General features: G+C 35.6%; 1 protein-coding gene across 1 annotated transcript; it reads left to right on the top strand.

Annotated features, from left to right (window-relative positions):
* The first annotated feature begins 139 nt into the window (after positions 1 to 139).
* Positions 140 to 25,344, top strand: LOC145986792 (solute carrier family 22 member 15-like). Its single transcript, XM_083121218.1, has 10 exons — positions 140 to 354; positions 1,138 to 1,271; positions 5,755 to 5,882; positions 7,224 to 7,429; positions 15,234 to 15,455; positions 16,468 to 16,683; positions 18,145 to 18,279; positions 19,369 to 19,496; positions 20,433 to 20,578; positions 22,965 to 25,344. The coding sequence occupies exons 2-10, from the start codon at positions 1,148 to 1,150 to the stop codon at positions 23,238 to 23,240; spliced, it is 1,581 nt and encodes a 526-aa protein (XP_082977344.1). The 5' UTR covers positions 140 to 354; positions 1,138 to 1,147; the 3' UTR covers positions 23,241 to 25,344.
* The last annotated feature ends 324 nt before the right edge of the window (positions 25,345 to 25,668 follow it).

Raw genomic sequence — 25,668 nt, 5'->3', positions numbered from 1 at the left:
GTTGTGGTTATGAGTCACGTGACCTGCTAGACTCGCGTTCAACATAAGAGTTAAATAGCTGTCAAATACGTAGTAGTAAAATGTGATGTTTGTGTTTTGAAGCGGACCTAGGTTTTTCCTTTACAAAGTGCCTATAGGTGGCAGACGAAAGCAAGCAGGAAAGTTTGAGTTCTGTGCTGAAAGCCCATTGGTTTTCTTTCGATACCTACCAACAATTTCCTTCTGCCCCATGGAGGTGTGGTCGTATTGTATACAACATTATTCTGTCATCGAAATTAAAAGTTTTGAATGACAGCAAGGATATTCCGTATTGCATAGCAAATCTCCTAATGTATTTTTTTTAAAAAATCATAGGTAAGCAGATTTAGTGGCACAATTATTCAAATCGAAGTAGGTACATGGCAGGGAAAACAAACTAGATTTGTCATTTGTCAACATATGGTGATTTCAATTTGAATCGCTGGCCATGAAATTATTCTCTCCAGAGTCTAGAATACAATAGTAACTCCAAAAGTATGTTAATACCTCGGAGAAAATTATCTTCTCTGTGTTAATACTTTTCCTTTTTGAGGTACTTTTTTTATTTTAAATTTTCAGCCATTACTTCAGTGTGATATATTAAAGTATTGTAAATTTTATTTTGTGTCTGCAAAATAACAAATTATATTAAAATAAAAGAGGAAGAAAAATCACTGTAAGAATAAGTGTGCAAACCCTATTTCATTTTACGTGGGCTGGGGTGAAGTGGAAATCGTCCACCTGACTATAAAAGCTTCCTGTGCACAATAGAAGCGAAAATAGATTGGTGAGCGAAGTTTAAAAGTAATTTTGTTAATTTTTAGATTTAGAAAGAAACACCTGAAATCCAATTAATCGTACACAAAATTTGGGGAAAATTGCACATAATGGTTTATTTTGTTTTTAATCGGCACTGGAGATCTAAATTGTTAAATGGGAATTGAACCTGGACTACTCTGATTTTAAGGAAAATAGCATTAGAACCACATCATCAGAAAGACCCATTTTATAATATCACTTCCGATTTATTACCAAGACAATTGCATTTGCACTAAAAGAAATATTGATAACATAGAATGTTTTATTAGTATGTTAAAATGCATTTTAATTTTTTTTTAGGTAATTCGAAATGGATATTGATGAAGTCTTTCAGAAAATTGGTGAATTTGGAAGTCAGCAGAAGAGATATTACTTCCTGTTATGCCTGTTGAATACATATGCATCATTCCACATGATCCAGCTGGTTTTTACTGGTAAGAAATACAACATAATCAATGTGTATTATGTTATTTTTTTATTATTATTATTTTGGTAACAGTTTCATACGTCGGAGACACATTTCTTCATTTTTACAGAAGAAACTACTTACGGAAATGAGTTTCTCTAAGGTTTCCAACGTTAGTCGAGGTATTTTCTTACATCATGGTATCTATTTGACCGGGGAAAAATGTCAGTGTTTCCAACCCCCCCTTTTTTTAACTATGCTTGCCTAACCTAACCTTATCGGAATGGTTTGTGGGGCTATCAGTTAGCTACCCGTGCATAATGTACAATTTGCACACGTGACGAACACGATAGTAGGTGTTTTTCGGTGAAGCACGTTGGAAACACTGATATTCAAAAACAAAAAAAGTTATATCAAGTAAGCGATATTGCACAGTTACGTGCATTCGGTAGCACTTAGAAAGATAAACAATGCTTTATTTTAGTAGAAAAATGTTTGTTTTCGTGTAAAAAGCATAATGGCACCTTGAACTATGTTCCGCAATGCACAATTGGTAAGTACGAACTATGCGAAACACAAAATATCCGATTTTAATGTGCCTCCGATCTATGAAACTGGTACCATTATTTTTTGTATGTTTTCTGTATCACGTGTACCATTGAATGAGAATGCCATTATAAATTGTTTCACTGTTGCTAGCAGAGTTTTATCTGCAGCAATGTGGTAGAGTCTGCCATATATTAGAATGTAGTATTGTAGTTATACATGCTGTTACAAGTTGAGCCTTCTTTAGGAAGGCCACTCTGGGGCAAGAATTAATTACTTTTAATCCAATCTTGTATTAATTAATACATTAAATGTATTAAGATCACATTTCATAGATTATCTTACTTGGATTCATGGCTCTCTTAGCCCGTATTTGCAAGAAGAAAAGAAATGCCGGCTCCTGAGAGAAAAGGAATTATTTTTAGTTTTGTCTATCCCTGGTTGCACACATAGCTCATTTCATCTTGCAGGCATTCGTGCATCAAAAACTCAAAGCATTAGAGAATCAAGAAATAAAATTATAAGTTTGCCAGAGGACATCAGGAATCATAATCAAACTAAATTTAGAATTGTAGTAAGCCAGCCAGTATTGATTAAATACTTTTGACCCGTTCGCATATTCAACTGATTTTGTGTTCCTTAAAATGGTAGGCTACATTGTATTCCATTTTTTTCAGGTAAATAGTGTTATGGTTTGTATATTTATACTAGTGTTTTTCCTTTACATAGATTAGGGGATTAGCCTTTTCTATTACTATTCTCTGTGTTGTTATCTCCTACTATTTATGCTAGTCTAATTGTGTACTATTTTATAATATTACAATTGTATTCTAATTTTATCCATATCATGGTGCAATTTGTACCTACATGAAGAAGTGGAGATGGCAATAAATTAATCAATCGATCAATGCATTTAAAAATGTTTTTTGATGTAATGTTTTGGAAAGACTCATGCTCCTGTCATCAGTAATTTATTTGTAGTTTGATCAATGTTACAGTTATAAGAATCATAGCTGGAGTAAAGAAAACTTATTCATGTAGAACTCTTTTCCGTAAACTTAATGTGTTAACTCTCCCCTGCATATACATTTATGAATGCTTAATTTATGTTAAGCAAAATATTTCCAACTTTGCCACAAATGAGGAAATACATGGCCTAAACACAAGAAATAAAGACAAACTTCACATAAAACACTGCTGCCTTAACTTATGTAAGAAAGGTCCCTTAAACTCTTCCATAGATCTCTACAATAAACTACCACAAGATGTGAGGAAAGAACCAAAATTGATGATATTCAAGCACAAGATAAAATCAATGCTTCTGAAGCATGTTTTTTATTCTATAGCTGAATACATGGAAGCGACTTTTACATAAGACAAATGTAGCTACATAATGTAGTATAATCACATATTATTCTTGTAAAATTAAATGTCAAATGAAAGTGGATAATTAGTATCACCTAGAAGTAGGCTGCAATGTTCTATATCTTCTCATGTTATATTTTTTTGTGATTTTGATATAATACCAGAGTAAGACCCAATTTTTTTTACAATTTTTGGCTATATATTTTGTATTTGTAAAATCTATTAATGTAGTATTGTATTGTAATGTAAGTATTGACATGTCCTATATTACCATGTACTGTAATTTGTACACACCGGTAGGCCTTGGACGCAAATAAACTAAACTAATAACAATAGGATAATAATAATTTGTATTGTAGAAACATAAGAAAACATCACATGTATTACAATCGTCAGAAATATAACCTAGCCTTATATTAATAAAGTATATATAAATCTTACAAACATACATCCCAACAGCATCTTAGAAACGTAACACAACTTACATAAATTTAGTAGTTAACATTATTATCTTACAAGCATAACTATTTTACTTAACAAAATTAATTTAAAATAATTCTTCTACCTTATATATACAATTATCAGTCAATATTTTTTGCAGTTTTCTTTTGAATTTTATAAAGGGCAGTTGCCTTAAAGACAAAGGGTGAGCATTGTGAAACTTAACCGACATGTAGTAAAAGGTTTTTTGTGTCTTGTTGTAATTACATCTAAACAATCCCTATTTCTGGTTTGATAGGTATGTGAACACCCTAACTCCTCATAAATGTGAATGTTTTCTTTTATATAGAGTACGCATTGGAATACAAAGATAGCAGGAGCTGTCATAATACCTAGTCTAACAAAACTTAACTTACAGTGGCAACGGCTTGGAAGACCACACATTAATCTTCCACATATCTTTTGCACTCTTAATAACCTTTTTATTGAAGGCTGATGACCCCAAAGTAGGGTACCATAGCTTAAATGACTGTGTATCTGTGCATAATAAACAGTTTTTAGAACATTCAAGCTTATACACAATCTTGACCTACGCATTAAATAAACCCCTTTGCTAACTCTGGATTCAGCTCTACTGATATGATCCTCCCATTCCAAATGATTATCTATTAAAAATCCCAAAAAGTGACAGCATTATTTTTGTGCTCTGTATTATGATTATTACTATTACTATTCTTCACAATCATCGGGAAAGACACGCGCTGATGCCGGGCCGCTTGTCTCGTGAATGCTCTGTATAATATGAGTATGTTTATTTTCTTCAGGGTAATACGAGGGCGGATTGAAAAGTTCGTGGCCTGAGTAGGAAGGAAGCTTTTAATTTTAAGTTTCATACATTAGTTGCATAGCTATATCCTTTGGTAGTCACCGTGTAAAATTTCATTTCATTTCATTGCTCTATTGTTTCAGGCGAGGACTTTTAGTGGGCAGAAGTGACGGAAATTTGTGACATGGAGAAAATAGAGCATCGCGCTGTCATTAAGTACCTGCATAAAAAGGGTTAAACACCACAGCAAATTCATACGGACATGGTAGAGACGCTTGGAGACTCCGCGCCCTCGTATTCCATGGTGAAAAAGTAGGGTGGCTGAATTTAAGCGTGGAAGAAACAGCATTAAAGATGACCCCCGCAGTGGCAGGCCTGTAACGTCGACCACAACAGAAAATGTCAATAAAATTTGTGACCTGATTTTGAGTGACCACAGAATCAAAATCCGCGAGATAGCTGAGACTGTGGGCATTCCCTATGAGCGAGCACAAAACATTATCGTGAACGATTTAGGGTTTTCTAAGGTGTCTGCGAGATGGGTACCCAAGTTGCTTTCAGTTGAACACAAACGCACTCGACTCACCCTTTCCCGTGATTGTTTGGAACTGTTTGAAAGTGATCCGGAGGAGTTTATTGGCAGATTTGTGACTATGGACGAGACATGGGTGCACCATCATACACCGGAATCAAAACAACAATCAAAGCAATGGAAACGACAAGGATCTCCTACCCCAAAGAAAGCCAAACAGGTTTTGTCGGCAAACAAGGTTATGGCATCAATATTCTGGGATGCTAGGGGCGTTATCTTAATCAATTTCTTGGAAAAAGGAAAGACTATCAATTCTGAATACTACTGCACCCTGCTGCGACGTTTACGCGAGGAAATTAAAATTAAGAGGCCAGGAATGCTGCGAAGAAAGGTGTTGTTTCACCAGGATAATGCGCGCGTTCACACGTCCCTTGCATCCATGGCAGAAATTCATTCCTGTGGGTTCGAACTGTTGCCGCACCCATCCTATTCGCCTGATCTGCCCCCCTCGGACTTTCACCTGTTTGGAAACCTGAAAAAGTTTTTGGGGGGTCAGCGATTTTCTTCGGATGAAGAGGTGAAAAGTGATGGACTGGGGTATTTTGCAGACCTTGAGGAATCAATTTTTAAAAGTGGTATAGCAGCGTTACCGGAGAGGTGGCGTAAATGTATCTCCCTCGAGGAGGATTACGTGGAAAAATAAAACATAACTTATCCAAATATCTTCTCATTTTCTAGGTCAGGCCACGAACTTTTCAATCCACCCTCGTAACTTGCACATAATTTATTTGTACATTTCAGGTGCGGATCCCACATTTAGTTGCATCGTGGAAAATAGTACAATATATGAAAATTCTTGTCCCAACGGCTCCCTCCATAACTGCAATAAAGTGATTTATATGGATAAGTTTACATCCATTGCTACAGAGGTAAGTTGCAATAAGGGAATGTTCTCAGACAATACTTTTCTTTTTGCACTGAAATCAGTGAGAGAGAAAATCTTTGATAAATTATATTATCTTCAACATTGCATGGTTGTTTATGTGATATAAGACAGATAGAACCTCAACAACTACTAAAAAAATTGTGACAGGGTAACTGCTATCATGATTTTACCTTCTGACTACCTTTCAAATCTTAGTTTTTCTTGTATGTACGCATTGTTTGCATGATAAAATTATTTTCCTGTAGTTTACGGTTATTACAAGCATAAGAAAAACAGTTTTTTCCTTTGTGACGTTTCAGGAGAACACACGCTCCTTTCATCAGACATTTATTTTCATTTTGACTAAAGATACAGTTATAACAATGGTTAGTAATTTTTAAACAAAAAGAATCTGTTATATAATGGATGTTGTCAATGTTACATTGTTGTAATATAGCAACTTAACTGTGAAAAAAACAGTCTATTTTATTTTTATTTTAGATTTTTTAAAATTATGAATCCCAAATATCATCAGGTAATTCAAATTCATCATTGTTTTCACAAAGTCTCTTGATGTTTTCTGTTACATTAAATTTTAAAGATGGTGGCTTACTCCATTTGTGAAAAAGAAAACTCCACACTGGATCTATGTTACCATTTTCATTATTTAATTTATTCCAGTGTTCTTCTGCAATGAATGAGGCTTCCCAGACATTCAACTCTGTGTTTCCCGTTAATCTTTTTAAAACCCTTCTCTTTTTAATCAAATGCTTCTCTTCGATGATATGAGTTGACAAACCTGTTCTTGGGTTTAGATTTATAATGTCCAAATCGTGTTCGTGCCATCTTATTGCCATTTTCCTTGCCGTTTGTCCCACATAATCTTTCGAACATGAACAACTTATATTATATATTCCTGTGGTTTCCACATCCGGTAGCGAGTTCCTCATTTTGAATTCATTAAATGTACATTCCAAACTTCTTGGTGATTTAAAAACAATTTTGAAATTAAAACTTCTAAAAATTTTTGCAATTTTATGTGAGAATCCCTTGTGGAATGGAATGCACACAAATTTCTTTTCAACAGATTTTTCATCTTTGTCTGTAAAGGAAAAGAGAAAAGAGAAAAGACCATAAAAATAAAATCATTACCAAGCAACTGAATACCAGCCAATTTTCAACATGGTCACAAGAGGATACATGCAATCTCGTACACATGGTGGATACACTGCCAAATAATCTTTATCATCCTTAATATTTGTTTTTATTTACTCTTTATGCGCAATTAAGTTGTTACAATTGTTTTAACTACCATACTGAAGATTTTGTGTTCGATTGTTTGCAGTGGAACTTGATCTGTGATGGCTCGTATGAGCTGGGGCTTGCACAGTCCCTGTACATGGGTGGAGTGATGGTAGGAGCCTTCCTGCTGGGCCCCGTGTCAGATGCATTCGGCCGCTTGAAGACCATGTTCTTGTCCCTGCTCGGGATGGTGTCCTTTGGAATAGCGAGCTCGAGCGTTTCTTCATACACAGGGTTTATCATTGCAAGGTAAGAATTAATTGTCATCAGGTACTTCATCTTATAGTCCGTATTCTCATGGTACTTTAATAATCCTATGTACAGTTTATTATGTATTGAAGCAATAATAAATTACAATATCATCTTACTATCAAATATTTTTTTTAAAACGTAACATCTTGCAATTTTACTTTTAAAGAAACATATAATACTTTTTATAAATATTGAAAATAATTTTAATAAGATTGTTTTTATTCAAGAAGCTTTATAAAAAAGAACTTGTGATTGGACCTATGAACAAATCTACGATTGAAAATGACTGATCTTGGGTCACAGTGTATGCAGAATCGCACGGTGCAGTTTCCACATGTCTCTTTCCCGTGGAGGGGGCAAACATATCTTTTCCTTTTTTCTTGTGGGAGGGAGCTCGGTGACGACAATGCTGCTCAGCACCTGTCAAGAGTTCAATAGACAGATGATCATTTCAAATGCACTGTAAGATATTTGGCTTGACAAGTTGGAGACCTCAATCACCATTATCCGCACCATTTTTCTTCATCTGGAATATTAGAAGCAAAGAGCGTATATAGAGTCCAACACAGATATTTCTGCCGTGCGATGCGCGACACAACTAAAGAAGTAGTGTTGCTAATGGAGCAGATAGAAAAATCGTTGCAGTGCGCCGATGCACAGCTGTTACGTACAACAAGAAAATTAGAGAATTCTGGCCTTCGAGCCGCCGTTGCTTAGACTATTTTCCACTCGTCACATTATTCGGGGTCCAGCCCCCTTACCGTTACAAATAACAACTCTAAAGTTGCATAACTAAAATCTTAAAATATTCTGTCTTCCGTTAAAAGCTGAGGCTGTAAACTGGCGCTCAACACATGTAAGGACAAAAAACAGGACAACACACAGAATTATACTGGCCATAGACCAGTCGCTAGAGCCTTGTTTGTCTGCAGAATGCAGTCCAGGGCAGGGGTGCCCATCCCCCCAAGCCCAATGGCACAATCGCCCCCAAATCTCATCATGCGTCCCCCCAAAATCATGTTAATCATGAAGTATTTAATTACGATAGTGTGTCTACTGAAAGGAACGTTTTTTTAAGCTTTATTGAACACGATATTTGATCTGCCCGTACCTCCTTAAACAGAGGTTTCCGTCCCCCAGCTAGACCGTGGATGCATTACCCCTCAAAATATTTTGGGTGAATACGTAATAATTCTTTTTATTTGAATACAATAGCCTGTTAAACTGTCCATATTTTTTAATGGTTCGAATTTTCAAAATAACTGAAAGCTAGCAATATCAAATGTCATAATTATATAAATATGTATTTAAACATTGTTTGTGGTTGGAGAACAAGATTTCAATAACCCACAATTTGGGTATTTAACACAAAGTCTTACACAACTTAATGTCGAGAATTACAGAACCCTGGCTAGAAATTCCTAAGGCCGGGACGAGAATATAATAAGGTGCCTCCTTCAAAGAACTCACCCCCTCTGCTTGGGGTAACTACAATTTTTTTAGTAATCCATAACAATAATTAAATGGATTTCATCTTCAGTGCAAATTTCACTTGCTAAAGCAAAATTACCCTGCAACAATAAATTAGAAATGCAAATTTGATACTATTTATTTTCCTGTTTTATCGAGTAATGTGCAAGGCGTTACTATGAAGTACACAGTTAGTACAACTATTGCAGCATGGCCTACAGGGAATCAATAATATTGCTAATAGAACCATATCATCAAAATGACTCACCTGCTTTAAATGAAGCAGTATACCGACACTAAACATTATATTTAAAAAAAAAAATATTATTAATAAATATTGATAATATTATTTTCCTGTAGTTTACGGTTATTACAAGCATAAGAAAACAGTTTTTCTTTGTGACGTTTCAGGAGAACACACGCTCCTTTCATCAGACATTTATTTTCATTCAGTCAAAATGAAAATAAATGTCTGATGAAAGGAGCGTGTGTTCTCCTGAAACATCACAAAGAAAAACTGTTTTCTTATGCTTGTAATAACCGTAAACTACAGGAAAATAATTCTATAATGCAAGCAATGCATACATACAAGAAAAACTATTGATAATATTGTTTTCTTGTAATGCAGATACAGTATAATTCTTCACAATCGTCTTGTGAAAATGTAAGGCAGGCATTTATGTAATGGAAAATTGCGAGAGAAGCGAGCAAGAAAATTTTTATATCCATTTCTTTCCAGGCTTGCAAGAATATTAATTTAATGCGACGTCAATACTTTCATAGGATCCCTCAATATTTACTTTTTCCATCTACTCTTTTCCCATGTTCGGCGCCAAAACGTGCACATGCCATATCGCTAAATATAGTTCCAAATATAATGTTCGAACCCTAAAGAAATCCCTTTACAATCTAAGATTTTACACTTTATTAAGAGCTCCATATCTCCTCCCCTCAAATTTAATATTCAATCCTCCAACCAAAATTATGGACTTACTGTTTATGTTGAAGGATACCTAGATATTACCCCCTCCAAAAGAAAGAAATCTCTGCCCACAAACCACATTTTCCACTACAGTATCAGTCGTATTATTAATATACAAGAGTTGGATATCCCCCCCCAAATTTAATGCTCAGCCCCACTAACTAAAATTCCCAGGATAATCTAAGATTTAACACTGATATTCAATAGTCGGATATTGCCCCCCTCCCCCAATATTTAATTCTCAATCCAAGTTGCTTGGACATAACGAGAGTCCACAAACCCACCTGTGGGCATCGCTACCTCAAAATACTTCATTTTCTTCTTCTAATGGAGATTGTGTACCTAAGGTGTTTACATTTATTTTTGAAAAATATATAAATGTTGAATTTTAAATTACAATAAGGAAAAAATCCCTCGATGGGGGAGTCTGCGCTATAATACCCCCCTGTGGGCACCCCTGGTCCAGGGTGTACTATGTGGAAGTGAGGTTGACAGTTGGGTGTACTATGTGGAATATCACCCCTTATACCCCAGATATTTAGATATATAATTTGAAAATTTTGTAAATAAAAATCTCAATGTACATAATGAAAAATATTGTAAATGATAATATAATTAATGCACATCTATATGTACAGTGAGATGTTTGGAAATATTCATTGAAAACTCTTTAAATTTAATAATAATGTAATTATTAACCAGTTTACGATTAGTGAATAACATCCATGATCAATAGTTATTAGTTATAATTCAGGTATTTAAATTTTACTATCCTCGAACTACTGAGAACTGAACTCTTCCCATTATTTTCCCATAAACACGGCCGTGGCTTTTAAGTTTGGACTTTCATATTAAATAAACTTTTCAACTTTGGAAACGCAATACCCGAGTGTGCTTTGAATTAATTTTTAATTTTCGAGAAATCTGGTATACACACGTGTGCGGACGAAGAGAGAAAGTGTACAATTACTAATGCAAAAAATGTAACAAGCAAGCATAAACTGTTCAAAATACCTGGATACCAAAAACACCAAACTTGAATGACCTAACCGACTAATTCAAATCTATGAGAAGGAATTTACGACCCCATGGAAAATGAAACTTGCTGAGAATATTATTGAAAGTAACTTACTTTATTTACAAAATCCAAAGCCAAAAGCAAGAGAACACAGTAGGTCTCATGTACTATCTGGAAAATATTGTTAGAGGAATATCTTATTCTAAAATCCTTATAATTTATATTCCTTTCCGGTAGACAAGCTAAACAATGGTAAAAATCATGAGTCAATACATGATGCAAGTTATTTTTCAGGAATCAGGACAAATTGTAAGTTTTAGGAAGTAGGTGGGCAGGCCATGTGGCACGAATGGGAGAGGAAAGAGGAGTTTACAGGATTCTTGTTGGGAAACCTGATGGTAAGAGACCTATAGGAAGGCCAAGACAAAGATGGAGGGACAACGTTGAGATGGACCTAAGGGAAATCGGTAGGGATGGAAAAGAGTATATAGAACTTGCTCAAGATAGGGAAAGATGGAAGGCCTGTGTTGCTGCAGCCATGAACCTTCGGGTTTAAGAAGGCTAGGGAGTTAGTTAGATACAATTTACTTCTAACTGTACATGGACATGTAGCCATGCAAAATAGGTGTGTGTATAATGAATCTAAATACGTCAGATTACGAATTCGAGCGTACGTAGATATCAATTTTAAATTCACTGATATAAGTTGGTAATTATATTTTCCCCTTGCACTTGTGACATTTAGAACAGGCTCGCTCTCCTACTCTTTCATATGGAACATAAATAAAAATAAGGCAAATAAGTTACTAATCACATTGACTGACTGTGCAAGGCAAATAAGTTACTAATCACATTGACTGACTGTGCAAGGGTATGAATTGTTAATCTTTAAATTGCAAATTTTAACTTTATGAACTTATCTACAGAATTTCTTTTACATTTCAAGATATTTTAAATACTGTTATGTGACACAAGTACACATTTTTTTTATAAGTTCATTAACTACATCCAAATAATCATAAAGATCTTGCTGCTTTTGACAGAAAGATTTTACAAGGAGAAAATATAACATCCATTGTTCACACTGGGTACAAAGTTACAAAATTATCTACCATATATTTGTAAAATAGGCTATTAAAATTGAACGAAGTTGCAAAATTTCGTTGATGGACATATTTATTTCATGTCATGTTTATCATAGTGCACATAATGCTTGTAAACCGGAATGTAATGCATTATTGAAGAAGAACTGAATATCCTCTGTGTCTAGGAAGAAAAAACACGACCTTTACACTTCGAACTTCACAATTTCCGACAACGTATGCACAATAATCCAGATATACAAATTGCAATCAAGATTTTTATTTTGTGTTAAATGAAGGAATATTAGTAGTAGTTATACGTTGGACATTCATGTAATCAACATTACCAATCAGCTGGGTTCACAAATTCTCGTAGTTTGCGCTGATGAAACAAACATTTCTTGCACTAACATAACATGTAATTGAGTTTAGTATTATACACGAAAGTACAAATGTAAGTGAGTCTTAGTCTGAAATGAATATGTTTACAAGATCTCCTTTTCGAACTCCTAGTTCATTCAATTGGTGTATTTCACCAAAACATAAGACCAGTCATATGATGTTATCACTTATCAGCCTCCATACAATGCAAATTGATGCCCGTCTAGAAGGTCCCGCTCAGCAAAGTTCTTTTGTCTAAGAGAGAGACATACGAGTTTAGTAAATGCCAAACTACTAGGGATTTACGTACGATGCTTCTCGAGTCCGATTGAGGCCTCTTGTTATATAAGCTCTTTGATTAGAAGCAACAATAACACTGGTTGCCATGGGTTTCGATGGCTCGCAGATGACTGTTGTCTCTGAATAATTTCAGCGTGCTGATTCCAAAAATTAAGTCCATTTTTGCCCATCGCTTCTAGGGTGGTTTTTTTTTCGTTTTTTTTTCTTTTCAGAAATTGGCAATATATTAACTGCCTTAATTTCACAATAAAATGTGTAGTTCCATTATTTCCCCAATAGATGCCTCTGTTTAAATGGTGGTAAAATATTGATTTTCTACAATACAAATCCTCAAATTTTGATTGGATTGATGTTTTAAGTCCACTTTATGCACAGTAAGGCTAATCGGGACTGGACCTACAGTTTAAAGTGGGATCCGAACCACTTGTACCTCCACCGGGTATTGAACCCGGGACCCCTTGATTACAAGGCGACGATGCTACCACTGCGTCATCGAGGAGGCTAATTTTGAACCATAAATGCATGTAGAATTGTATATATTTAATCCACCTTTTCATGACACGTTGGCATGAAAATTGTATTGACTTTGATTACGTAGTTTTATTTTCGAAATCCTTGTGAAAATTTCCTTCACAAAATGTCCAATAATCAATGTCAATATGGTGGGAGTGACGCGATGGGGGGAAATGGATGTCATGTGCATCATCAGCATTAAAATAACTTCCACAATCAGCTATTGGTTTGTAAACAGTCTAACTTTCCCTTGCATACATTTATTTTGTTCGTTCTGTAATATGTGTAATGGCAAATATGAGAATTTTGATTGTAAAATTGTGGAAAATCCTGACATGATGGAAAAACGTGGATGCAATTTGCGTGATAGGCATTGAAAATACTTCCAGAATCACTTATTGATTTGAAAACAACTGATATTTCCCTTTTGTTGCATTATGTAATAAATTTAATGTAAAGGCGAAGATGAGAATTTTGATTGTGATGGGAAAAAATTAATGTTATTTCTGTGATCATCATTCAAAATACTTCCAGAAACACCTATTGATTTGAAAACATCTGAACTTTTTTCTCAAAATGTCAACCAGTGTAATTGTTTCCTCATTTCAAGCTATGTTTTGTCTCAAATTGCCTGCAATAGGCACTAAAAATATTCACCTAATCTTAGGTATATGCCGAAGCCGATTACAGATATATAAAAATCGGCAGAAATTGACATATCGGCATCGGCAAAAATCTGATATTTAAACCGGTACAGATTATACTAGAGTTTACCTTCTGATTAGTTTTATATTTTAGTTTTGTAAGATTTATGGAAAATTAGGTTATGATTCTTCATCACTGTAGAGTTTTTGTAATAAAATTATTGCAAACTCTCATTCAGAGGATCAACCTATCTCAAAATCAGAAATAAAAGAGTACATTGCTGAACCAACCATTCCACGTGACCAGGATACACTGTTGTATTGGAAATTCAAAAATGAGTATCCAAACCTGAAGAAAGTGATGAGAAAATACTTGGGCATACAGGATTCAGTGAATGAGTGTTCAGTGTTGCTCGACAGATTTGGGATAAGAGAAGTAGATTACTTCCAGAAGTGCTTCAAAAACTCATGTTTCTGAAGTTGAATCTGCCAGCATTAAATTTACAACATTAAGAACAAGAATTGCATTTGAAAGAACTGCTTGTTTACTAATGTTAAATCTCTTCTTAAAAGTTCACATAACCACTTTTTGTAGATGTACATTTGCATCTATTGAGAATATATATGTAACAGAAATTGGATGTTATTTTCAGCATGGCAAAAATAAATTTGCTATTTACATTTCCATTGCATATCATATCATAGCAAATTTATTTTTGTCATGCTGAAAATAACATCCAATTTCTGTTCTTATGTATCGGAATCAGTTAAATATCGGCATCGGTTCCAAAAATTATCGGTGAGCACATCGGCATCGGTAAATTTTCAGCTTCGTCACATCCCTACCTATGCTGGAAAGAAAGAAAAAGTTCACCAAATAATGGCAAGAAGATGAAAGAAAAATAGATGTGCTCATGAAATGAAATTATAGCCTGATAAAAATAAATATATGTATAACATTTACAGCATGGAGGAAGTCAGGCTGTCCCAGGCCAACAACCAGGTAGTAGGTAGTTTGAGTGACAAATGACCTTGAAAAGGCTTGCAAGTACAACTGCAAACAGTACAGCAGACAGTCTGTGCTTTACACCCACGCCATACCATGAAAGCACATAGCAGGATAGAGGGGGCCCCACACATTCTCCACCTTAGCGATAGTGGAGGTGATGTGTCAGAGTGGTATCGTCATCACCTTGCAATAAAGGGGTCCTGGATTTTATACCCATTGGATTTAGATAGTAGTTTGGATCTTGCTTTAAAGTGTGTGTCTAGTCCCGATTAGCTTATCTGTGCACAAAGTGAACGTAAACTCAAACTCATTAGAGATTGCGTTATGCAGGAATATTGTCAGCATGATTTCAACTTCAGATCACACATACTGGTAATATTACTGATGAATCTTTTTTTACAGGTTTTTCGTTGGAGTATGTTGTGCTGGTAATATTCTCGCCACCTTTGTACTTATGAGCGAGCTAGTTGGATCTTCACAGAGGGCCTTTTGCGGAACTGTCTTCCAGGTGTTCTTTGCTCTCGGGATTGTCATCTATTCAGCGATGGCGTGGGCTATACCGGGGTGGAGAATGCTTACTTTGGTCAGTGCAGCCAGCGGATCATTCTTGTTACTTCTCTACTTGTAAGTAAGTCGCAATGCTCTATATATAAAGTCATTTCTTTAGGTACTGAAAGCCAGGTATGGCAAAATCTGGATATCATTGTTGGATTATCCTGATTATGCCTTTCTTGCAAAATGATTAATTTTAAATGTGGTTATACATTATTGGTATTATTATTGGCATTATTGTTCTTTCATATGCTTCATTTAATCCTCATTATTCATATCATTTAACCTGAAGAGGTGGCAAAGCAACGGCAACTGAATGTAAGAAAACCAAGTGGAACAACAGGAAGAAGGTGCTGGTTCCGTGTGAAGAAGTTAGTGACAGGACAAGCCAATTGCTGGCATATGGCAGTGCATACAATTTTCATAAGACTTCAGAATAAACATTGAAATTGTAATATAGGAGGATATTTTAAACGTGTTCTACTTTACATCTTAAAAATTCTACTTTTTGTCTCGTAAGAGATTATTATTATTTTCTATTATCCTTTGTAGCTGACATTAAATTTCATTATGTTCTTAACTCTCAAGAAATATCTATGTGCAGTACATTGAAATATTCAGCAGATTTAATAATATAAAGTATGATTATTTGTAAGGAAGCAATGTAAAAATAACAATATGTGCATTTCCAAATTCTTACTTTGTTGTGACAGGGTATGATTTTATAAATGCATGTCGAGGTCAGTTTCCAAAACAGTAGGGATAGTAAAATTAAGCAGACCTAAATCTGTGTAAAAATTGCCGTAAAAAATGCAGGCTCAACAAGGTCTCTGGCATACTGTGCCCTGGTTTCACCTGATTTTTTGCTACTGTGTGAAATTGTCTCTGTCATTGCTACCGCAACGGGATATGTTGCCTTTGAATTGCTGTTAATGTGAACAGTGCCTAGTTTCTGCCAGCGTAGAGATGTAAATTGCCTTCCTGTGTGTGCTAAATCATACGATGTAAATTTTTTTTTCAAATTGTATTAATTGGAAATTTTTGTGATTGGTGAAAAGTGACTAAATTTCATTTGAAATTCCAGCTACATTCCAGAGAGCCCTAGGTGGCTGCTTACGCATGGAAGATCATCAGAAGCCAAAGAGATTCTTCAGTTCATTGGGAAGAAGAACGGCAACTCCATTCAGAAACCTTTCAACCTCCAAGCACCCAGTGATTCCAAGTACAGGAAGGAAGGGATGACTGAAATCTGCAAGCACAGAATTCTGCTTCTAAGGACGTTGGTGCAGATGTATTCATGGTGAGTATTCCATCCTCCTGTGGTTAATGTTTATTTCTTGTAATTGAATTTTGACATTGCCAGTCATGTTAAATTATCAACCCTTTCCATCATGAAATTTATGGAAATTATCCATGAGATTCAAGCATTTGCAAAGGGGTGCCAGGTTCCGGTGGAGGCACGTAGTGGTTCGGATCACACTTTAAACTGTAGGTCTAGTTCCGATTAGCCTTACTGTACATAAAGTGGATTTAAAAAAAACACAAACTCAAGCATTTCCATAAATACATGTATCCTTTTTAAAAGAAAAGTATAGTGGATCACATTAGTCTTTAATAAATACAGTAAAACCTCATTAATCTGGACTAATGGGGGGGGGGGGGTAAGTTGACTGGTTTAACGAAAGTCCGGATTAACTGAAATAACGTAAAAGAACAGTAGAAAGTGCATTAAAACTCCATTTATAGCAACAAAACATGTTTATTATGGTGTATTTAAAGGGCAAAGGCCCGTTACCTTCCTATACAGTACAAAGTATCCGGGAAACAGAATTTCATCAGTGGTTGGCTGCCTTTTCTTTGGGAAGTTCTCTTGTTTACTTCTAGCCACATTTAAAACCTTGCATTCTGCTTTTTTTTTTCTTTTGCCTGTCTGGATTAAGCTAAGTCCGGCTTATCGGGGTCCGGATTAGTGAGGTTTTACTGTATTACAGATGTGATAGATTTAACTGTACTTTGCTTTATTGATAATTTTATCAATATGATAATTTAGTGCAAAATTCTGCCAATGTGTAATCTTATTCATGAAAGATAATGGCATAATTTATATGCCTCAAGTTTGTAAAGTAAATATCTTTAAAAAAACACAGTTTATTGAGTTTGTTTCAAATATACTTTATGCACAGATAAGCTATCAGGACTGGGGTCCGATCACAAAATGTTTACCATTTCATATTACATCAGTAGAATATCAGTATCAGAGAATGTAAGAAAGATAAAGGAAGAGCTACGAAGCGAAATAGAAAAGGGTTAAAAGAAAAATATCAGTATTGGTAATCTGTACTTTATTGTTACCAGCACAATTTTCATAATATTCATTAAATATTAGACAGTCTCACAATTAACAAAATACCAGTATATCAAGTAAATAATGTAGATTAAGAACAGATATATTTATGCATTGAAATTTACAACTTCATTACATGCTTTTTTCAAATAATTTTTCTCATCATAGTTCATTTTGGGAGCAATTTACGGAAAGGTCAGAAGCTGTATTAATCTATTAATCAGTTCATCATTGCTGGTAGCAAACTTGTTTTTTCTGATTGTACTTTACAGTCATGTAGCTTTGTAAACGGATACCCTTGAAAGTATGTGTATAATGACATTTTCCATCGTTATAATGCGTACTACGAAGTATTCAACTTTTTACACAATTCGCAGTGGGTTTAAGTGATGCTGATTAAATGCTTTATGCTTTCAGGTTTGTCAACAGTGCAGTTTATTATGGGCTAACAATGGCTGCAAGTGCCTTAGGAGACAACCGATATGTTGCAACAGCGTTAAGTGGCCTTATAGAAGTTCCAGCATACTTTTTGACAATATACTTGCTTCAGAGGTAGTAGAAATGTTTATTTTACTTGTTATTAACCAAGTGCAAAGTTTAAAAGTGTCATGACTTGCATTGAAAAGTATTTTGAGGTTAAAGAGAGAGAGAGAGTGAGAGTGAGAGTGAGTGAGTGTATAAGTGTGATGAATCTGATTTAATCTAAAGATGTAGTAGAGCAGTGATAGAGTACCAAGTATAAGCAATCTGGGAGTTTTGATTTTTCAGAATGACAGGACATATTGGGATTTGTAGAAAAGATTTATATTTCTCAATGTAACACTAATGCACTTATACCAGCATTTCACTAGTGCTTGGATACCAGTAGTGTGAAAGATTCTTCAGTACACTGGAGCCCATGGCTCTCAATTGGTTCTCCATCTACACCAGGAATCTTCAACTCAAGTACATACGAACTGGGTCCATGCTAACGACTGCACTGTACAGTGGTGCGAGCCTCGTTAGTATCTGGCAGTGCCATGTTGCCAGATTGCAATACCATGCTGTGCTGGACAAATTAAGTATTAATGACAATAATTATAGGCAAGGTAAAAAATATGAACACGTGACACATGCAGACCCCCTTCTCCTCCAAATCTGTATAAAAGGCAAAACACACAAATGACAATCCAGGTGCAGTACATGGTGCACATTCACCATGTTAAGCATGGGTACCCCTTGGGCTGGCAATGTGTGTGCATGCCTGGGAGGCATACAGTTCATTACCGCACAGTAACAGTTTGTGTACCAGTGGCATGCAGGTACGGAGGGGGGAGGGGTTACTCTGCCTGTCATCAATTCTTAATTTCCCAGTATAGTATGGTATTGCTTTGACATACAAGATTCCAGGCAAAGCATATGGCAACATGGTATTTTTGACTACCACTGTACAGCCTCAGTGGTGCATGTGTTGAAATTTCAAGCACTTAAAGTTGAAACTCACATATTTGCAACTTTACCCACGTTTTCTTTCTTTCTTTTTTTTTTTTTTGTACTAATAAGGGAGTTTAACTATGGGACATGACATTTGAATCACCCTGTATATATGTGTGGGTCTGTACATATAATGTAAATAGTGTAACACCACCTTGTTTTCCACAGTGTTGGGAGACGATGGTCATTGTGTGGATTCATGGTGTTGGGTGGAATCTCCTGCTTAGGTGTTCAGCTTCTTCCCCACAGCAAAGAGGTGATGGTAAATGCATTCAAAACTGGAATGGCTCTGAGCGGTAAGTTGTCTCTCAGAACAAATATGATATCTTGCATCACATATGGCCACACAAAAAAAAGAATATAGTGCTTCCTACTCCACCTGAGGCTGGCGAGTTACAGGGCACTCTGGATTGTCCTTTACCTTCTATTTTAACCAAACTCACCTTCCCATGCTTTAAACTTGGACTGTTCTTGTCCTTGTCCTAACTTCCAAAGAAGCTACATGATATGGCAAAAACTGCAAAAGTAAGCACATCCCTAAACTGGACTTCTGCCACTTAGTGAAATAATGGCATGTGGTGCAAGTTATATCTTATCTCGGTTATCTTTTTTTGCCATTGTGAGTAATATTAATTTAGTGGCAACTGTATAGTATAATTGAATCTACAATATGTCTGGTGTACTAAATTTTGAACATTATATTTTGTAGTCATGTACTATATGATCCTAACAAAGTATACTGTAAACATTTTTGTAACACCTTTCACCAAAATAGATGCTCTGTTAACATATTTACTTTCCCTATACAATAGGTAGCTTTGTTGACAGCCATCTCACACAAAGTCATTTCCTGCAAGGGCTGGACCCTCTGCTGTTCAGTACCTGTAACGTTTTAAGTGTTCGGCATGTTCTTCTCTTCAGGAATGTGCCGATTTTAATTTCCTCAGACTGAGTTTTAACCTTGCCAATGATTTATCATCCATGTTGGGACAGTATTTTACCAAATGTTTTTAGCTTTTTTGAGAAACATGTGTCTTTTACACGATTTCTGAGGATGTTTTTAGACTACCCTTCCTTTTTGTAATGTGTTGTGTTTGTCCTGTGCAGGTCCCTTTACACCACTTTTTTAATTTTATTGCAAGGGTTTTTATTTAGAAGGATACAAAATGGCCATAAGGGTCGAGGCACCCCAAAAATTCAAATTAATCAATCGTTGACTTGTATTGTTTCAGGTAAATTGGGAATTGCAGCTAGTTTCGCTGTGGTATACATTCATAGTGCAGAACTGTTTCCAACCACTTTGAGAAATTCTGGAATGGGGCTGGTGTCAGTTGCTGCTCGCATCGGGGGAATTGTCTCTCCATTTTTAGCAATGCTGGTGAGTTGACTGTCTTCTGCTTTTTCTTCTAGTTTTAACAGGCAAGCGTGTAACCGATCTTGTTTCACAAAATCCCTATTTACGAAACATTACCAGTAGCAATTTCTTCTATGTTCCTGATATATAATAAATAAAAAATGCAATATAATTTAGGGTAAATGATGTGTCTTGCACTTACTTTGTTCTGTTGTTATTTCTGGTGCATATTTAGCTTTTACACAATATTTCAACTAAGGTGCAGCTATGGTCTATAATGTCATATAGCATTTGATAATTAATGTCTGCAAGATTTCAGTTTTTCCTTATACCCAGAATTTTTATGTGTGAATCATTATGTTCATAAGGTAAATCAGAAAAATGACACATCTGAGGAATGATCAACAGATTCTCTCAGGATGTCAACCAGGTGGGTTCTGGAAAGATTTCCAAACTTTCAAGAGCTAACATCACTCTCATCTTCACTTTTACCCTGAAGATAAGAGTGATTTTAGCTCTCAAAAGCTCTGAAACCTTTCCAGAACTCACATGTTGATGTCCTGAGAGAATCTGTTCAACAGCTTAACTTAATCTTTCTTTAATTTAGACTCTCAAAGGATGCAATTGCCCCCTCTGTCCTACCTACTCTGACCTTGATGAGTAGACATTTATGGTAGAAAATAGGTGGCTACTCATAGTGTTGCCAAAGTTACTTACAAAAATAGATTTCATGTTAAATCTTCCTTATTTTTAAGTAGAATTTTCTATTACTTCATGTAATTAGGAATTGTAGCTTTCCTGGCGATGTGATTCGAATAAGTGTTCTCGGGTTACCCAGCTAGGTTAAGTCTATGTTGACTTCCAACATTTCGAGCGCATACATTGCTCTCAACATCAGGGAATATGGAAATGGACACCAGTGTACGGTTAAATATATGACAATCATGGGGCGGAATTTGGATTCTGTCTTCTTATTGGCTCGCTCTGGATCCTGGTGTTCTTATTGGCTGCAGCTTTGTTCTTACGGAGGGGCAAGTTCCAGGCGTGACTGAGCTGGAGTCCCACATCCCTGTTGGGAATGGTGCTTTCCCGTGATATGGCTATGGCTTCTTTTACTCGTCGGTCCCATTTCGGACAAAGATAACCTACATTCAGAACTCAACCATCTTAGAACCACGCTACAACAGAATACAACATCAGTGACATCAACAGGGCAATGAAAAGGCAGTGACATCTTAGCGGAAACCAACCCTGGACAACAGTGTGGTCCTTAGAAGGGCCGATTCTTCACCACCCAGACCAGCCGAACATGGGGATGTGATCCCTTCACCACACAGCTCCCCTGCTAGCAGCAACACAGGAGAACGTCCCACTACAACAGTTTTACCTTTTATTGGGCACACCTCTGGGAAATTAAGTAGAATTCTCACAATACAAGGAGTAAGGACCATCCACAGACCACCACTCAAGACCAAGGCTCTTCTCTGCTCAGTCAAGGATACCTGGAGCTACGGATTCCAGGAGTAGACCATATTCCATGCAAGTGTGGGACACCATATATAGGCCAAACAGGATGCACCATTGAATAACGACAACGAACATCAGCGCAACATCAGATTATTCCAACCAGAAAAGTCAGGACTTGCAGAACACAGCATCACAGAGGTACACAGGGATTTATTTGTTGACATCAAAATAATAGCCAAATGTGCCGGTTACTGGGATCGACGAGTAAAAGAAGCCATATCCATATCACGGGAAAGCACCAATCTCAATAGGAACGTGGAACTCCAGCTCAGTCACGCCTGGAACTCGCTCCTCCGTAAAAACAAAGCTGCAGCCAATAAGAACACCAGAATCCAGAGCGAGCCAATAAGAAGACAGAATCCAAATTCCACCCCATGATTGTCATATATTTAAACCTACACTGGTCTCCATTCCTATATTCCCTGATGATGAGAACTATATATGTGCTCGAAACGTTGGAAGTCAACATAGACTTAACCTGGCTGGTAACCCGAGAACACTTGTTCAATTCATGTAATTAGTCTTTAATTCTTCTTAGTGGAAGTGATTTTTTTTCCACTTACTCTCTTGCCAGGAAAGCTTGAAGACTTGCTTCACATCTGAGAAAGTTTTCCATAAAGAAGCAAACAACAGGTTATTTATAAATATATCAACAATTTAAACTATACTCTTGATAATGCCATTTTCACTTTGTACTGGGCATGCTTAATTGTTTTGATATGCAGAACCTCGTATATAGATGATCCATTTTGGTCAATAATTGATGTCGGTCTGCATTGTGAATACTCGCCACTTGTTCCAACAGTAGAAAAGTGTGGACCAGTACTTGCAATTTTCTTCAAACAAATGTCAACTCAAGTCTAGTATTTTCCCCACGTTTCAGGGCCACGTTTTTCCAGACTTCCAGTACACGGTCTTCGGATTGCTGAGCCTCTCGTCCGGCATTCTCAACTTGTGGCTTCCAGAAACCCTGAATGCTCCGCTTCCAGAAACCGTTCAAGACTTGCTGATCGACACCAAACCGACAGCAAGGCACAGCAGCTACAAACCCCTTCCTTCCACTGCACAGAGGATCGTATTGCTTTCCGAGAAGGATGACTCGTCGGAGGAAGAAATATTTAGCTCTGAGAGTAAGGCATCACTATTAAAAACTTCGTAATAAGCGGTTATTATGTTGGTAGTATTTGTAAGGAGTTGCATGCCTCCATGGTCCAAAAGTCATTCATACAATGTCACTGTGGGAGATCACTGCATTGGTCGGACACAGGGTAAAAATGTAATGGATGATTCAGTGTCAGTAAGTTGTTACAAAATTGCAATCCATGCATTTAAAGATAAAGTGAGCAGAAATAATTTTAACAAAGAACTGAATCTGGGTATATTAGAATAATTTGCATTAATCTTTGTTACTACTGCAGTTGTAAACAAGCATTTAATAGATTGTCATTCTGTAGTATATTTTTATTTTCATTGTTCCAAAGCAAAGTACATTTTTTTGTATGTACTTACATTGTTGGATTTAAATGTTGTGTAAAATATATTATTATTGTTCTGTTCAAGATAATTGTTTGTTGTGTGTGTTGGACGTGATCTTGATCTAGAGCCAGGAAAATTAAAGAGTATACCCTAGAAAGAACGTGATATGGTCTCAACTTAATTTATTGCGAGTATACGTATAGGTTGAAATCAAACTGCTAGTTAGTATTGTTGAAAGTAGGAACTAGTAAAGGGTTTGAAGGTAGTAAGGTACATAGAAGAATAATTGCTCAAGTGTAAATAAATTTGTGCTCATCTTAGTTCTGTGGCTACAAATAATGTTTACTTTTCCTGTATAATGATAAATACACTCATTTTTAATAAAGTATCATTCTTGCTTTGCGTCAAGGTAAAATATGCAGAAAATACTTCCGAACAGTGGTCTTCCTCTAACCTTTAATTTTAGTTAGATTCATGGTAAATCAAATACAGATGCAAAACATATAATGATAGAAAACCATTTTGCTATGTAAATAGGATGCAAACTGTAACCTATTTTTGTTTACTTTCTTAATTGAAACCAATATAAATAAATAACTTGGTGCTAAGAAAAGCATATGAAGCATTGTGGATATTAGAGGTGAACTCGCAAAATACAAGTTGAGGGAATTGGCAGTTTTCTAAACGTCTGTTCTATTCTAAAGCAAATTTCAGAGCATTAGAGGCAAGGCAGACTCCTGTCAGATGTTGCCAGAGTTCCTATGTTCTTTAATGAATATGATGCAATAAAAAAATGACCTTTGTAGAGTTTGCCCTTAATATCCGCAAAGCCTCAAATGATACCCAAGCAAAATACTTCTTAGCAACCTTCAGTTTCCATGTTATAAGACTGAGTGTACAAAAAATATTAATTTTGTCTTTTTCCAGCAATTTCTGCAAAGCATAGTGAAGAATTAAGGAAGAGATTGCAAAGTAATGTGAATAATAAATCAGAGAAATGAGTTCTCATGGGGAAATACTACTTTATATTTAGAATAAGCATTATAATTGTTTTCATAATTTCTGTTTATACTTGTAATTTCTGGGGTGGTTCATGGTGCATAAAATTTATTTTCACAATAAATATATTTTATTAGAGTTCATATAGCACAAGTGATTGTCTTTTGTTAAATATTTAAGTACTGGTCTTCCACAAGCATATTTTATTCATAGTGAAATCTAGTCGCATTATCTTAGTACAGTATAGAACATATGCTGTAAATATGTGATGTGTTGAAATGATAGTGTGTATGATTTAGAGTTAGAGAGAAAATAGCGTAAAAAAGAATCACAGCATTTCGACTTGTTCCAGAGAAAATGCAATATATTTTCCTATTACTGTTGTACATAAGAATGGACCAAGATTTTTGTTCTTTGATAAAGATATATTTACATACATTTGTTGATCTGTAATTTTACAGCTTTTAAAGTGTATCGTGATTGTAATATTTTCTGATGATACGTTTTTTTTTTTATTAGACCAGTTACTTAATAGTAGATTGAAATGCATACATTACACATTCTATTGTTGTTAATACTCATTTATTTTTGTTTATGGAAGTTTAGGTTGAGGAAATATGCATTAATACCTAGTCATTGTCTTCCTTGTGTTTTGATATGAGCACATTGAAAACTATTTTTTATCCATTTGTGTGCAAATGCATCACATTGTTTTGAGTTTGGTCACGGTACATCACCATGTTTGTTCAAATGTTGTTCATTCAAAGCAATAAAAGTATCAAGTTACAGTATGAATGTTTCATTCAATAAATATTCTTTTGAACCTGTATGTTTCATAGTTGACTGCTCTACATGCAAAATAATCTAACACAGTTATTTTTAGTGGTTTTTATTTGATTTTATCTGCGACGGTTTGTTCTGGTTTCCCAGAACTTTTTCAAACTAAAGCTACACAACTCTGATACTGTAAAGTGACTAGCCATGTGAGGTTGTATTGTTGTATGTGTAGCTTTAGCTTGAAAAAGTTCTGGGAAACCAGAACAAAACGTCGCAGATAAAATCAAATAAAAACCACTAAAAATAACTGTTACATTATTTTGCATGTACAAAAA

The sequence above is a fragment of the Lepisma saccharinum genome, chromosome 4, assembly GCF_977018435.1.
Source record: "Lepisma saccharinum chromosome 4, izLepSacc3.1, whole genome shotgun sequence".
NCBI classification, from domain to species: Eukaryota; Metazoa; Arthropoda; class Insecta; order Zygentoma; family Lepismatidae; genus Lepisma; species Lepisma saccharinum.
The sequence above is the reverse complement of the archived record's forward strand: the minus strand, read 5'-3'. Positions and strand labels throughout refer to the sequence as shown.

Excerpts from the sequence above, each read along its gene's own strand:
- LOC145986792 (XM_083121218.1), top strand. The coding sequence starts at position 1,148 with ATGGATATTGATGAAGTCTTTCAGAAAATTGGTGAATTTGGAAGTCAG. Across the intron at positions 5,883-7,223 it reads TTACATCCATTGCTACAGAG|TGGAACTTGATCTGTGATGG; the intron begins GTAAGTTGCAAT and ends GATTGTTTGCAG. Across the intron at positions 18,280-19,368 it reads ACAATATACTTGCTTCAGAG|TGTTGGGAGACGATGGTCAT; the intron begins GTAGTAGAAATG and ends TGTTTTCCACAG.